This window comes from Bufo bufo, chromosome 7 (genome assembly GCF_905171765.1).
Source record: "Bufo bufo chromosome 7, aBufBuf1.1, whole genome shotgun sequence".
Taxonomy (NCBI): Eukaryota; Metazoa; Chordata; class Amphibia; order Anura; family Bufonidae; genus Bufo; species Bufo bufo.
The window spans coordinates 175,924,033-175,939,209 of record NC_053395.1 but is presented as its reverse complement, the minus strand read 5'-3'; the positions used below and the strand labels follow the sequence as shown (position 1 = coordinate 175,939,209).

The 15,177-nt window shown below is 39.2% G+C and overlaps 1 protein-coding gene across 2 annotated transcripts in view; it reads left to right on the top strand.

The window, feature by feature from the left end:
• The window catches only part of ITGA4 (integrin subunit alpha 4), a 177,367-nt gene that overhangs the window by 49,876 nt on the left and 112,314 nt on the right, over positions 1-15,177 (top strand). For both annotated transcript variants that reach the window (XM_040439486.1, XM_040439485.1), the window contains exons 8-9: positions 2,782-2,844; positions 10,289-10,426. In XM_040439486.1, coding sequence (XP_040295420.1) covers positions 2,782-2,844; positions 10,289-10,426 — 201 coding nt within the window. The remainder of the gene's footprint in view (positions 1-2,781; positions 2,845-10,288; positions 10,427-15,177) is intronic.

Below are 15,177 nucleotides of genomic sequence, written 5' to 3'. Positions count from 1 at the left end.
CATGGGGGGGTCCTGATCAGAGCAATGGGGGTCTGATCTGAGCAATGGGGGTCTGATCTGAGAATGGGGGAAGATCTGAGCATGGGGGGAAGATCTGAGCATGGGTGGGCAGATCTGAGCATGGATGGGCAGATCTGAGCAAAGGGGGGGGGGCAGATCTGAGCAAGGGGGCAGATCTGAGCATGGGGGTCTTGTTTGAGCATAGGGGGTCAGATCTGAGAAGGGAAGAGAGATCTGAGCATGGGGGAGATCTGAGCATTGGGGGGGGGGGGATCTGAGCACTGAGGGTCTGACACTGGGAGTCTGATTTGTGTTGTCTGATCCGGTTTGGAGATCTTATTTTAGGTCAGATGAGGATTGGGGATCTGATTTAGGAGTCTGTTCTGAGGTCTGATGAAAAATAATATTTTTTTATTATTTTTTTCTATGCTAATAAAAAATAAGAAAAAAATATTTTTATCAGACCTCAGATCAGATGAAAAATATTTTTTTTCTTATTTTTAAAACCTAGGTGCATACTTTTTTTTGGGGGGGGGGGGGCTCTTTGTGTCTGTAAGGTTGGCAATGGAATATTGTAGCTCTGGCTGTGTGTTTAGGGTCCTTGTCCTGCTGTAAGGTGAACCTCCGCCCCAGTCTCAAGTCTTTTGCAGCCTCTACAAGGTTTTTCTCCAGGATTGTCCCTGCTGAAGAAAAGATGGTATGTTCAAGGTAATGTGCAGTGCTTGTTTTCAGCCACACATAGCATTTTGCATCTAGGCCAAAAAGTTCAACTTTGGTCTCATCTAACCAGAGAACCTTCTTCCACATGTTTGCTCTGTCCCCTACATGACTTGTGGCAAACTGCAAACTTGCCATGCTTCCATAAAGGCCAGATTTGTGGAGTACAAAACTGAGGCCTCTTGCACACAGCAATTTGCGGTCCCCAATGTGCAAGCCCTATCCTTGCGGCAGCTGCGACGGATCCAGACCCATCAACTTAAATGGGTCTTTGATCCGTCCACACTGTAAAAAAAAAAAGAGAACAAGTTCTGTGCCTCCGTTCCACACTGCAGCTCCAGATTGTAGTGTGCAGATTGATGCGGGGAGCACAGGGCCGGTGCTGTTTGGGGGCCGCAATACGGGCCACGGCCGGCAACGGCCGTGTGCATAAGTCCTAATAGTTGTCCTGTGGACAGATTCTCCCACCTGAGCTGTGGATCTCTGCAGATCCTCCAGAGTAACCACGGGCCTCCTAGCTACTTCTCTAATTAGTGCTCTCCTTGCCTGGGCTGTGAGTTTAGGTGGACGGCTAGTTGTGCCATACTCCTTCCATTTTCGGATGATGGATTGAACAATGATCTGTGAGGTGTTCAGTGCTTGGGATATTCTTTATAACCTAATCCTGCTTTAAGAAAAAAATACAATGCAACAGCACTCTGCAAACCAAACAAAGTACAAGAATGCCATAGTTATAGAAGATATTCTGGTGCTAATGCTATGCTTATTTTGTAAATTTTAGATTCTTGGCAAACACATTTTGTACATAATTATTTGGGGCCGTCCTGCTTTACACTTCTCCACAACTTTATCTCTGACCTGTCTGGTGTGTTCCTTGTTTTTTATGATGCTGTCTGATCACTAATGTTCTCTAACAAACCTTTTAGGCCTTCACAAAACAAATTGAAAACAGGTGGACTCTAGTGAATTTGCGATATTTCACGAATATTTTGTAGAATATTCGTCATATAGTCGCGAATTTCGAGAATTCAAGATTATTTTATTGAATGCGAAAAATCGGCAATGTAAAAATCGCGTAATGCGAATTCGTAAAGCGAAATACAGGCGTGGGTCACTTTGGCAAAATTTTTCAAGCTGATAAAAGTTTCCTGAGACTGGAGAAAATGGTTGGCATGGCAGAACATTACAATAGCTTTATATGCAGATAGAGTCAAGTGCTCCAATATATTGTTGCTAATTGTGCTAATCGGCAGTGATTAGAATATTTTTCACAACTTCACATTTTAGCAAGTCTGACTACAGTTTACTGATTGGTGCACTGAGTATTGTTGTGAACTTGACATTGCTTCCTTCTCATTGGCCCACAAGCAAGAAGCAGAGAGGAATGATGTGTTCAGATGGAAAAAAATGCCAAATATTCAATATATAACGAATATATAGCACTATATTCTAAATATTCATGAATTCGCAAAGTGGCGACATTCACAATAAAAATTCGCTATTAGAATATTTGTGCTCAACACTAGTGGACTAGGTAACTTCTGAAGGCAATTGGTCATACTGGATTTTATTTAGGGGTATCAGAATACAGGGGGCTGAATACAAATTCACACCACACTTTCAGATTTTTATTTATTAAAAATGTTGAAAACCATGTTCATTTTCTTTTCACTTCAACAAATACTTGCTACTTTGTGTTGTCTATCGCATAAAATCCCAATAAAATACATATGTTTGTGGGTGTAACGTAAAGAAATATGGTAAAATTCAAGGGGTATGAATGCTGTTTCAAGGTTCTGTATATTTCCCATATGCAGTGTCTGCTATTGTCCTTATTGATACGGATTTCTCTCCATAAACGACAATAGCAGATTTTTTTGTCATCCTAACATGTTAAAAATATTATACTGTATCTAGACATCTTAAAAATGGAAATTGCCAGCTTTTATCTGATCAACGGCAAGATCCTATGACATAAGTGACAAAATATTGTGAAAAGATTGTGTCAGTCACACAGAGCTCACAGCACGTATGGTCAGTGGTATTTTCCTTTCTTTTCCTCAGGTCTACATCTTTGCATTTGAAAGGAACCATCTGATTATATTGTTTGAAGCAGAGGGCAAAAAGGTGCGTTCCCCAACTCTTTACATAAAACCGAATTCTATGTCAATATATGTATCAGAGTATAAGAAGTCTGTTGGATGTAAAAGTCTTAGATAGGGAAACTACATCGTCCAGCATACCTGATAATTAAAGGGATATTCTGGTAATAGAAAGTGGACAGTGGATAACTGCTAGAGAGGTGGGGTCTGACCCCAACCAAAAGGAGTCTTGACTCTGGACTCCCATTTTCGTGATTGATAGCCATTAGACCTTGCTGATCTAGCAGTTTTCATCTATCCAGTGGCTTGGGGATAACATGATATTACTGGAATACCCCTTTAAATTTAGAAAGGAATCCCTAATGAATCATTTAAAAATGACCTTTAAGGAAAAACTATTGTATAGTTGATCATCATAATAATTATCTGTAAATGGTTCATCGTGATTTTTTTATTTCTCCCAAATTATCAGGACAAGTTTAGATGGAACGTGAATAGGAATACTGGGGGAGATTTATCAAACTGGTGTATAGTAGACCTGGATTAGTTGCCCATAGCGACCAATCAGAGTCCAACTTTCATTTTCCAAAGGAGCTGTGATAAATGAAAGGATGAATCTGATTGGTTGCTATGGACAACTAGGCCCGTTCTACTTTATACCAGTTTGATAAATCTCCCCCACTAAGGATTTATTTTGTTACACTGGAAACCATTTTTCCTGTTCTACTTCTATTAAGATGTCGGTAGTTATACGACATGTTCTTCCTAAGAAGCAAGTACTATGTGATTCTTTATCATTATTATCCTGGAAGCATATGCATCTCCTGAGATGGGGTTTCCAACAGAGAGGTTTGACAGAGTAGTGCCCTATAAACTAATTGGCGCAACCAATAAACTCCACTTCTGCCAAGTGAGATGTTCCTGCCGAAAACAAAATTACAGATAAAAATCTACTGAACTAGAACCAGATCCACACATTTTTAACTTTACAAGTTACAACACATCAAAAGGCTTGCCCTGCCATTTCCTAATGTAATTGTATAATCATCCCCTGGGGTGAGATGGCTTCCAAAAAGCCAAGGCTTTATATGTAGCTCCAGATGCCGGCTCAAGAGCCAAGCATAAACTATGCCTCTTGATCCAGATTTAGGAAATAGGAAATGAACACTACCTAATGAATCCACTGTTGGCTTCGTAAGCATTCGGACAGCTTTACTAAGCAGGCGTACCAGTGGGACTAAGCAGGGGAATTGTGGAATACCCTTCAAAAAGGTACAATGCCAAACCGTGCCTGTTCTGAGAAGTGGTGAAAACTGATAAATCAGTCATCTTTAGTGGGAATGGAGGTTTCATCGCATTTTACCCATATGAAAAAAAAGAAGTAGTAGCAATATATTAGGGAACCACTGCTTTACATTTGCGAAGTCGAAATACAGAACAAGAGTTACCGAGGTTTATGTCCCTCTAAACAAGCTGACCACAAAATAGTTTTACGGATAATTTTATAACATTTTAGTGCACCGCAGCAGTTTTAACCAGCACATTTTCTGGATGCTAGCAGCATTAACAGCCTTACTCATGGCCAGGGAATAGAAATCTAAACTTGGTACCTTGCCCTCCAGCCAAACCACTGGTGCTGCATGGTAGGTAATGTGTAGCCTATCAACAGCAGAAAAACATTCACCTCTAGATTTTCTATGGATAGATGAAACTTCAGACATAGCTGCTAATGCTTGCTAGCTACTAGACAGGATTTAAAAAAAAAATATGTCACACATATATGAATTACAGTATATATACACAATACATATATTTATATACAGTACAATATATATATATATATATATATATATATATATATATATATATATATATATATATGTGGTCGTGGCTATGGCCAAAGAGAACCTGGATCCCTAATAAATAACAACCTAACTGACCTACCCTAACTAACGACTTACTGACTTGACTGAAAGGCTGGTGGGGTGCCTTAGCCATGTCGTGGGTAGGCCTATAAGGGGACATACCCTGGGAAGATATAAAAAGAAGGGAGGGTGGGTAGCGCACCTGAGACAGGTGAGGCCGTGCCTCCGTATTTATGGTGCCTCCGCCCCTCCCACAAATGCAGGCTGACTTATCAGCCTTACCTATATATACTCTTTATATACTCTCCCTCTATATATATATATATATATATATATAATGTACCATTTTTTAAGAACCATCTAGATACAGTCCTGATCAAAAGTTTAAGACCACTTGAAAAATGGCAAAAAATCATATTTAGCATGGCTAGATCTTAACAAGGTTCCAAGTAGAGGTTCAACATGCAACAAGAAGAAATGGGAGTGAGACCAAAAAAAATTTGAGCATTCAATTTAATGAAAACAATGTATAAACTGAAACAGGCTGTTTTTCAGCTGATCAAAAGTTTAGGACCACATGCCTTTAAAAGGCCAAATCTGTGCAAAGATGTGGATTCATTGTCATTTTCTGTCAGGTAGTCACACGTTGTGATGGCAAAGGCAAAAAAAAACTCTCCCTTTTTGAACGTGGTCGGGTTGTTGAACTGCATAAGCAGGGTCTCTCACAGCGCGCCATCGCTGCTGAGGTGGGACGCAGTAAGACAGTCATTTGGAATTTCTTAAATGATCATGAGGGTTATGGAACAAATAAGTCAAGTGGAATACCCAAAAAAATTTCATCAGCACTGAGCCGGAGGATCCAATTGGCTGTCCGTCAAGACACTGGACGATCCTCGACCCAAATTAAGGCCCTTACTAGTGCTGACTGCAGCCCCATAACCATCAGACGGCATCTGAGACTGAAGGGCTTCAAAAACAAAAAACGTCTTCAAAGACCTCGTCTCCTTGAACGCCACAGAACTGCTCGTTTGGACTTTGCAAGAGAGCACCAAACATGGGACATTCAAATGTGGAAGAAAGTTTTATTCTCTGATGAGAATTTTTTTTACCTTGATGGTCCTGATGGTTTCCAACGTTACTGGCATGACAAGCAGATCCCACCTGAGATGTTTTCTACGCGCCACAGTGGAGGGGGCGCCATAATGGTCTGGGGTGCTTTTTCCTTCAGTGGAACAATAGAGCTTTAGGAAGTGCAGGGGTGTCAAACGGCCGCTGGATATTTCCAGATGTTGCAGACAGCATTCCTCATGACTGAGGGCCCTCGTCTGTGTGGTGACGACTGGGTTTTTCAACAGGACAACGCTACAGTACACAATGCCCGCAGGACAAGGGACTTCTTCCAGGAGAATAACATCACTCTTTTGGCCCATCCTGCGTGTTCACCTGATCTAAATCCAATTGAGAACCTTTGGGGATGGATGGCAAGGGAAGTTTACAAAAATGGACAACAGTTCCAGACAGTTGATGGCCTTCGTGCGGCCGTCTTCACCACTTGGAGAAATGTTCCCACTCACCTCATGGAAACGCTTGCATCAAGCATGCCGAAACAAATTTTTGAAGTGATAAACAATAACGGCGGAGATACTCATTACTGAGTTCATACTTGGAAGTTGGATTTCTGTTTTGGGGGGTTTAGTTTTTTTTTTTGGAGGTGTGGTCCTAAACTTTTAATCAGCTGAAAAACAGCCTGTTTCAGTTTATTTGTTGTTTTCATTAAATTGAATGCTCAAAAAATGTTTTGTTGAACTCCCATTTCTTCTTATTGCATGTTGAAGCTCTACTTGGAACCTTGTTAAGATCTAGCCATGCTAAATATGATTTTTTTGCCATTTTTCAAGTGGTCTTCAACTTTTGATCAGGACTGTATCTCTTAAGACCACGTTAAATGATATCACTATATCTATTCATTAGAAATTCAGGTGGCAGGTGATTTTAATGCAGTACCGGATCTTGAGTTGGATCGGTTCTCGTCGGTCTCCGGGCGCGGCCGCGCAGGATCCCCCTTGACTACTATATGCCAGGAGTTGGCGCTGGTTGATATCTGGCGCCACCTATATGGCAATAAAAAAATCTTTTCATGTTTTAGCCAGTCATTCGGGTCAATGTCCCGTATAGATTTGGCGTTCGCAAGTCGTGATCTGTGCGGACGAGTCCTGAGAATGAGATATGAACCCCATGGAATCTCGGATCACTCCCCAGTCTTTGTTGTGTTTAAGGAGGCTCCAAATACAGGTAGAACTTTTAAACTGAACCCGCACTGGTTCGATGTGATAGGGGAGCAATCCCGAATAGACCAGGATATTCGGGAATTTTGGGATCTTAATGTAGGATCGACACATATTCACTATGTATGGGACGCCTTGAAGGCTCATGTAAGGGGCCTATACTTTAGTAAAATTAATAGGTTTAGAACGGAAGCACGCCATAGTGAACAACAATTGACACACTTAATAAGGAGTTTACGATCCGCATTAAATGACTCCTATACGGAACAATCTATTAAAGAGTTAAAAGAGGCCAATTTACAGCTCAAGACGCTACTATATAAAAAAGCACAACATAAGCTTCTATTTCAAGGCCAGAATCGTTTTTGCGAATCTGGTAAAACGGGTCGGTTTCTGGCTCGTTTGGTGGCCAACCAGAGGGAGTCTACCAGTATAAGAGAAATTAGGAATCTACAGGGGGCTGGTGTGGACTCTGCAGAGGAGATAAGGGAGGAATTTGCGAGATATTACTCTACCCTCTATAAATCTGAGTCTATGTGTAGTCGGACTGTTATGGATCAATATCTTCAAAAATTACAGCTCCCCCAGTTGGGCTCTCAAGATAGAGAGCGTCTGGACTCCCCCATTCTTTTAGAGGAACTCCAGGCGACTCTTCCCTCTCTAAAATATAAATCAGCCCCTGGACCAGACGGATTGCCGTTTGATCTATACAGGTTTCACGCTAGCGTACTCTTGCCGATTCTGCTTCTAGTCCTGAATGAATCTTGTGGATGCGGTGCTTTACCCCCATCATTTGGGGAAGCAGTGATTACCTTGGTTCTGAAAAAGGACAAAGATCCGTGTGATATGGGATCATATAGACCCATATCACTTTTGAATACGGATTATAAGATCTTTGCTAAGATTTTGTCTAACCGTTTAAAGAAGGTCATAGCGGGTTTGGTACACCCTAATCAGACGGGTTTTATTCCGGGACGACAGATACAGATGAGCCTATATAGGGTTTATCTGAATCTGTCTGTTGGGGGTAGTATGGACCACTCCATTCTGTCCTTAGACGCTGCAAAGGCGTTTGACAGGATGGAGTGGCCTTTCCTGTGGGCTACAATGTTTCACTTTGGCATCGGGAAGCCCTTTCTGGAAATGACTCAAATGCTATATGCACATCCAGTTGCATGTTTTAGTGTCAATGGTATTAGATCTTCCCCCGTTATGATGCGGAGGGGGATGCGACAGGGTTGCCCCCTGTCTCCTCTCCTCTTTGCTCTCTTTATTGAACCGTTGGCTTCTCGGATTCGCTTAGACAGACGTATAGACGGCTTTGGAGTTGAGGGCGATAAAATAAGTCTATATGCCGATGATGTGATTCTGTTCTTGGACCAGGGGTGGAAAATTCTCCCGTATGTTATAGAGGTAATAGAAGATTTTGGTAAACTATCAGGCTATAGAATTAACTGGTCAAAATCATCGCTTCTTCCGCTGAACCGCAAGGCTGTAGATGAGGGGAGGCGAGTTCGTGTTTTGGTCCCCAATGATACTTTAGACTATCTGGGGGTTAAGATTGGGCTCCCTATAAATAGGTTTTATGATCTTAATCTGGCTCCGATTCTGAATAAAGTTAGGGACAAAATCTGTGCTTGGCGGAAGCTGATATTGGCACAGACGGATAGAATAGCTTTGATCAAAATGATTATCCTCCCGATAGTTTTATTTCCGTTGTGTGCCTCACCCATCTGGATAGACGATATCTTTTTTCATAGGTTGGAGGCTATGATTAATGACTTAATTTGGGGAAGGAAGAGAGTGCGTATAAAGCAGAGGTATCTATGGTTGTCGGAGGCAGATGGTGGGCTGTCACTACCCTTTTTCCAAGGTTATTATTTGTGTGCACAGATTCAGCGTTGTCGCTGTTTCAAGGAGAGTTTACTTTCACGATATTTAACAAAACTTTTTGATAAACCAGTGGATAATATTTTTGCATGCCTGGAGAATGGGTCCATGGGAATGAGGAGGTCCTTGTTGATCCCGTGCTCTCTGCAGAGGGTTTGGAACAGACTGAAGAAGACCCTTAAGTCTTCCGGTCCATTTGGTTTCACCCCTCTGTGGGAGAACAGGGAACTGGAGGAGTTCTTCAAAATTACAGATTTTGGCTATTGGGTCCGTAAGGGTATTAATAGGGTGTCTGACCTTTTTTATATGGGTCAGTTTAAATAACTATCGGAGTTTGGTTTTACTGATAGTTCACCATTAGATTTATTTATGTACTCACGTTTGAAACATACATTTAATGCCTCTAGGAATAGAGGCTCTTTTTTTCCACAAGAGAATATATTTTTTGATTTTTGTGACGCTCAGAAATACGAAAAAGTGAAATTATCCAGACTGTATGGAAAACTCCGAATCGCACTGGCAACTGTAACACCTTTCAAGAGCACAGTTAAGTGGGAGCAGGAGCTGAATTGCCCCCCACTACAGTGGTCTACTATTTATAGGAATGTGAGAAGGGTGTCAGTTTCCAGTGCGCATAGGTTAATCCAATTTAAGATCCTTCATAGACTTTACTATACGCCTAAAATTCAAGGAAAATTTCCCCAAAATAAAGAGCGGGATTGCTGCTGCTCCAAATGCGGATACATTAATGCGGATTATGTCCACTTGCTTTGGAGCTGCAGCAAAATAATAAGTTACTGGGATGAGGTCTTCGCTACCCTACAAAGGGAGAGCTCAACGAACTATAACCCAGGGATTCTGATAATGCTCTTTGGAGAATGTGGGTTAGAAGGGGAAGTCCCGGCCCAGGTTAGACGGATTTGGATGCGGGGTTTGATGGTCGCTAAAGCTATATTGATGAAGTATTGGGGCTCTGTCTCCCCGCCCTCAATAAGGGAGTGGGGTGCATACCTTCGAAAAATTAATGTTTATGAGGACATCGAAAGGAAACTGAGAATTGCACGCAGATCTACATAGCTATAAAGTGTTATTATTGTAAACATTAAATGATGGAGTGGACGGCAGCCAATGGGGAGGGGGGGGGGATATAGTTATTAATATTTTATTATTGTGAGGGTGTTCTTGGGATGCTGTATAGAACTTTTCTATATGTAAGGATGTTTGTGTTTACCATGTCAGGCATACCGTTATGATTATTATTGTCTTATGTACAAACACCATGTTTTGGAAAATAAAAATATATATTTAATTTAAAAAAAAAAAAAAAAAAAAAAAAAAAAGAAATTCAGAAACCTTAAAATGATCTGTACATAAACCGTCTATACATGAAACCTCATCCTACTCTTATACGATATATTTGTTTACCTAGCTCGGTTCATACTTTGGAGCTTCTGTGTGTGCAGTGGATTTAAATGGTGATGGACTGTCAGACTTGCTTGTTGGCGCACCAATGGAGAGCACAGTGCGAGAGGAAGGCAAGGTGTACGTCTACATGAACTACGGATGGGTAAGTTACTTATTTTAAAGAGGACCTGTCACTTTAGAATATGGTTTTTTGATCATTTGTATTCATTTTTTTGGGGAGATGAAGCAAAAATAAAAATGGCGAATCCACAGTTTGGATTTTTTTCAATCATGGAGTTCACCGTACGGAATAAATACATTTATATTTTGATAGTACAAGCATTTTGTTTGTATCAATGATAACAATCTTTGTTTTTTATTGTTTAGTTTTATTATTAATTAATTTTAATTATATAAAATTATTGAATCATTAATATGGAGGAAAGGGGCTGATTTGAATTTTTATAAACATTTTTTTTTACATTTTTTAAAACTGCCAAGAATAGCAGGTTTGGCCAACAAGGCATACAGGGAGCTCGTGAATTCTTCCAGACAGATGATGTCAGGAGAAAGAAGTATCGGATATACTGAATTTCTTTACCCAATCCTGTTGTTCTCCTGGGAAATAAGCCACTACCACAAGTGTCTGACAACTGCTTTCGCCTTTCTATATCAGAGTTGGGATGGATAGCTGGCAGCTGAACAAGTGTTCTGAACTTTTCTATAGTTTTTATCTAATCTGCAATATGAATGGATAAATTAAGACTGCTACCCTAGCATCATAGCCATAATAAATAAAAATCTATAGATATATGGGTAAAAACTGGCACATATAACTGACTAGAACTGAAAATTTACAATTTACAGCATATACTGCAAAGGTAAAAAAAAAAACACATGCAACATCTGCAGTTATTTTGGAATTACATATAAGACGCTGTTTGCTTACCTCTTCCTAACTCCCAGAAACTTTAAAGAGGTTGCCTGAGATAATTAAGGGGTCGTCCCACAAAAAATAGTTTGTATTTTTTAAACCATCTCCTGGATCTAAATATTTTATCATTTGCATATAAATAAAAAATTTCCGAGTCGTTAATAAAATGTATATGTACAGCGCCACCTGCTTTTTGTTCTTCACTTCAGTGGTGGACACACATGCTCAGTTCCATCTTTTAACTGCCACCAGTTGTATCTACTGTTAGAAGCTGGGACAGTTACATGGAGCAGAAAGGACACACACCCCTGGCATACGACACACTCTCTGAGCTGCCAGCCTGAAGAGAATCTATGAAATGAAAGGGAAGATCTGTAGATCCATTTGAGATACAGGGTTAGTTCTAGCTTTGTTGGAAAGAGAATGTCATGTACTATATGATGTTTTTATGTGACTCATGGGAGGACCTTTTTAACCCCTTAGGGACCGGGCTCATTTTCACTTTAAGGACCAGGCTATTTTTTGCTAATCTGACCAGTGTAACTTTATGTGGTGATAACTTTAAAACGCTTTGACTTATCCAGGCCATTCTGAGATTGTTTTTTCGTCACATATTGTACTTCAAGACACTGGTAAAATGGAGTAAAAAAAAATCATTTTTATTTATAAAAAAATACAAAATTTTGAAATATTTAGAAAAATTAGCAAATTTACATATTTAAAAATCTCTACTTCTATAATACATAGTAATACCTACAAAAATAGTTATTACTTTACATTCCCCATATGTCTTATTCATATTTGGATCATTTTGGGAATGACATTTTATTTTTTGGGGATGTTATAAGGCTTAGAAGTTTAGAAGCAAATACCAAAGGACCAATACCCTCAAGGTATTCAAAACTGATTTTACAAACTTTGTTAACCCTTTAGGTGTTCCACAAGAATTAATGGAAAATAGAGATACAATTTAAAAATTTCACTTTTTTGGCAAATTTTCAATTTTAATCATCTTTTTCCAGTTACAAAGCAAGTGTTAACAGCCAAACAAAACTCAATATTTATGGCCCTGATTCTGTAGTTTACATAAACACCCCATATGTGGTCGTAAACTGCTGTACGGGCACACGGCAGGGCACAGAAGGAAAGGAATGCCATACAGTTTTTGGAAGGCAGATTTTGCTGGACTGTATTTTTGACACCATGTCCCATTTGAAGCCCCACTGATGCACCCCTAGAGTAGAAACTCCAAAAAGTGACCCCATTTTAGAAACTACACAGCTCAAGGTATTCAAAACTGATTTTACAAACTGTGTTAACCCTTAACGGTGTTCCATAAGAATTAATGGAAAATAGAGATACAATTTCAAAATTTCACTTTTTTAACAGATTTTCCATTTTAATAATTTTTTTCCAGTTACAAAGCAAGGGTTAACAGCCAAACAAAGCTCAATATTTATGGCCGTGATTCTGTAGTTTACAGAAACATCCTATATGTGGTCGTAAACCGCTGTACGGGCACACGGCAGGGCGCAGAAGGAAAGGAATGCCATACAGTTTGGAAGGCAGATTTTGCTGGACTGGTTTTTTGACACCATGTCCCACTTGACGCCCCCCTGATGCACCCCTAGAGTAGAAACTCCCCAAAAAAATACCACATTTTAGAAACTACGGGACAGGGTGGCAGTTTTGTTGGTACTAGTTTAGGGTACATAGGATTTTTGGTTGCTCTATATTACACTTTTTGTGAGGCAAGGTAACAAGAAATAGCTGTTTTGGCACCGTTTTTATTTTTTGTTATTTACAACATTCATCTGACAGGTTAGATCATGTGGTATTTTTATAGACCAGGTTGTCATGGACGCGGCGATACCTAATATGTATACAATTTTTTTATTTATGTAAGTTTTACACAATGATTTTATTTTTTAAATAAAAAAAAATCATGTTTTAGTGTTTCCATAGTCTGAGAGCCATAGTTTTTTTTAGTTTTTGGGGCGATTATTTTGGGTAGGGTATGATTTTTGCGGGATGACATGATGGTTTTATTGGCACTATTTTGAGGTGCGTATGACTTTTTGATCGCTTGCTATTACACTTTTTGTGATGTAAGGTGACAAAAAATAGCTTTTTTTTACACATTTAAAAATATTTTTTTTTTACGGTGTTCACCTGAGGGGTTAGGTCATGTGATATTTTTATAGAGCAAGCTATTATGGACGTGGCGATACCTAATATGTATACAATTTTTTTATTTATGTAAGTTTTACACAATGATTTCATTTTTAAAAACAAAAAAAAATCATGTTTTAGTGTTTCCATAGTCTGAGAGCCATAGTTTTTTCAGTTTTTGGGCGATTATCTTGGGTAGGGTATGAATTTTGCGGGATGAGATGGCGGTTTGATTGGCACTATTTTGGGGTGCGTATGACTTTTTTATCGCTTGCTATTACACTTTTTGTGATGTAAGGTGACAAAAAAATGGCTTTTTTGACACAGTTTTTTTACGGTATTCACCTGAGCGGTTGGGTCATGTGATATTTTTATAGAGCAAGTTATTATGGATGCGGCGATACCTAATATGTATCCTTTTTTTTATTTATGTAAGTTTTACACAATGATTTCATTTTTAAAAACAAAAAAATCATGTTTTAGTGTTTCCAAAGTCTGAGAGACATAGTTTTTTCAGTTTTTGGGCGATTATTTTGGGTAGGGTATGATTTTTGCGGGATGAGATGACTGTTTGATTGGCACTATTTTGGCGTGCGTATGACTTTTTTATCGCTTGCTATTACACTTTTTGTGATGTAAGGTGGCAAAAAATGGCTTTTTTTACACCATTTTTATTTTTTTTATTTTACGGTATTCATCTGAGGGGTTAGGTCATGTGATAATTTATAGAGCAAGTTATTACGGACACGGCAATACCTAATATGTATACTTTTTTTATTTATGTAAGTTTTACACAATGATTGAATTAAAAAAAAAAAATCATGTTTTAGTGTTTCCATATTCTGAGAGCTATAATTTTTTACGTTTTTGGTCGATTATTTTGGGTAGGGTCTAATTTTTTGCGGGGTGAGATGACGGTTTGATTGGCACTATTTTGGGGTGCATATGACTTTTTGATCGCTTGCTATTACACCTTTTTGTTATGTAAGGTGATAAAAAATTGCTTTTTTACACCGTTTTTATTTTTATTTTTTTACGGTGTTCATCTGAGGGGTTAGGTCATGTGATATTTTTATAGAGCATGTTATTGCGGATGCGGAGATAACTAATATGTATACTTTATTTATGGTAAGTTTTACACAATAACAGCTTTTTTTAAACAAAAAAAAAAGATGTTTTAGTGTCTCCATATTCTGATCCATAGTTTTTTTATTTTTTGGGCGATTGTCTTAGTTAGGGGCTAATTTTTTTGCGGGATGAGGTGACGGTTAGATTGGTACTATTTTGGTGGGCATACGCCTTTTTGATTGATTGCTGTTGTACTTTTTGTGATGTAAGGTGACAAAAAAATTGTTTATTTAGCACAGTTTTTATTTTTTATGTTGTTCATCTGAGGGGTTAGGTCATGTGATATGTTTATAGAGCCGGTCGATACGGACGCGGCAATACCTAATATATCAACTTTTTTTTTTTTCTAATTTATACCAATTTTTTTTCTCTTTATTTGGGGAAAATTAAGTTTTTGTTTATTTTTACTTGAAACTTTACATTTTTGGGGAGGAAAACTTTTTAAAAATTTTTTTCACTTTATTTTTTGTCCCACTTCGGGACCTCAACTTTTGGGGGTCTAATCCCCTTTACGTGGCATTCCAATACTTCATACAGCTTCCGGCCTGTGAGATCCAGGGGGCTGGATCTCACAGGCTCGTCACCGGAAGGCAGCACCGATGCCTAAGAAGGCATCGCGCTGCCTTCCATGCCATCGGGTCCCCCTTACAGCCACACAGGGACCCGATGGCGCCGCCGCC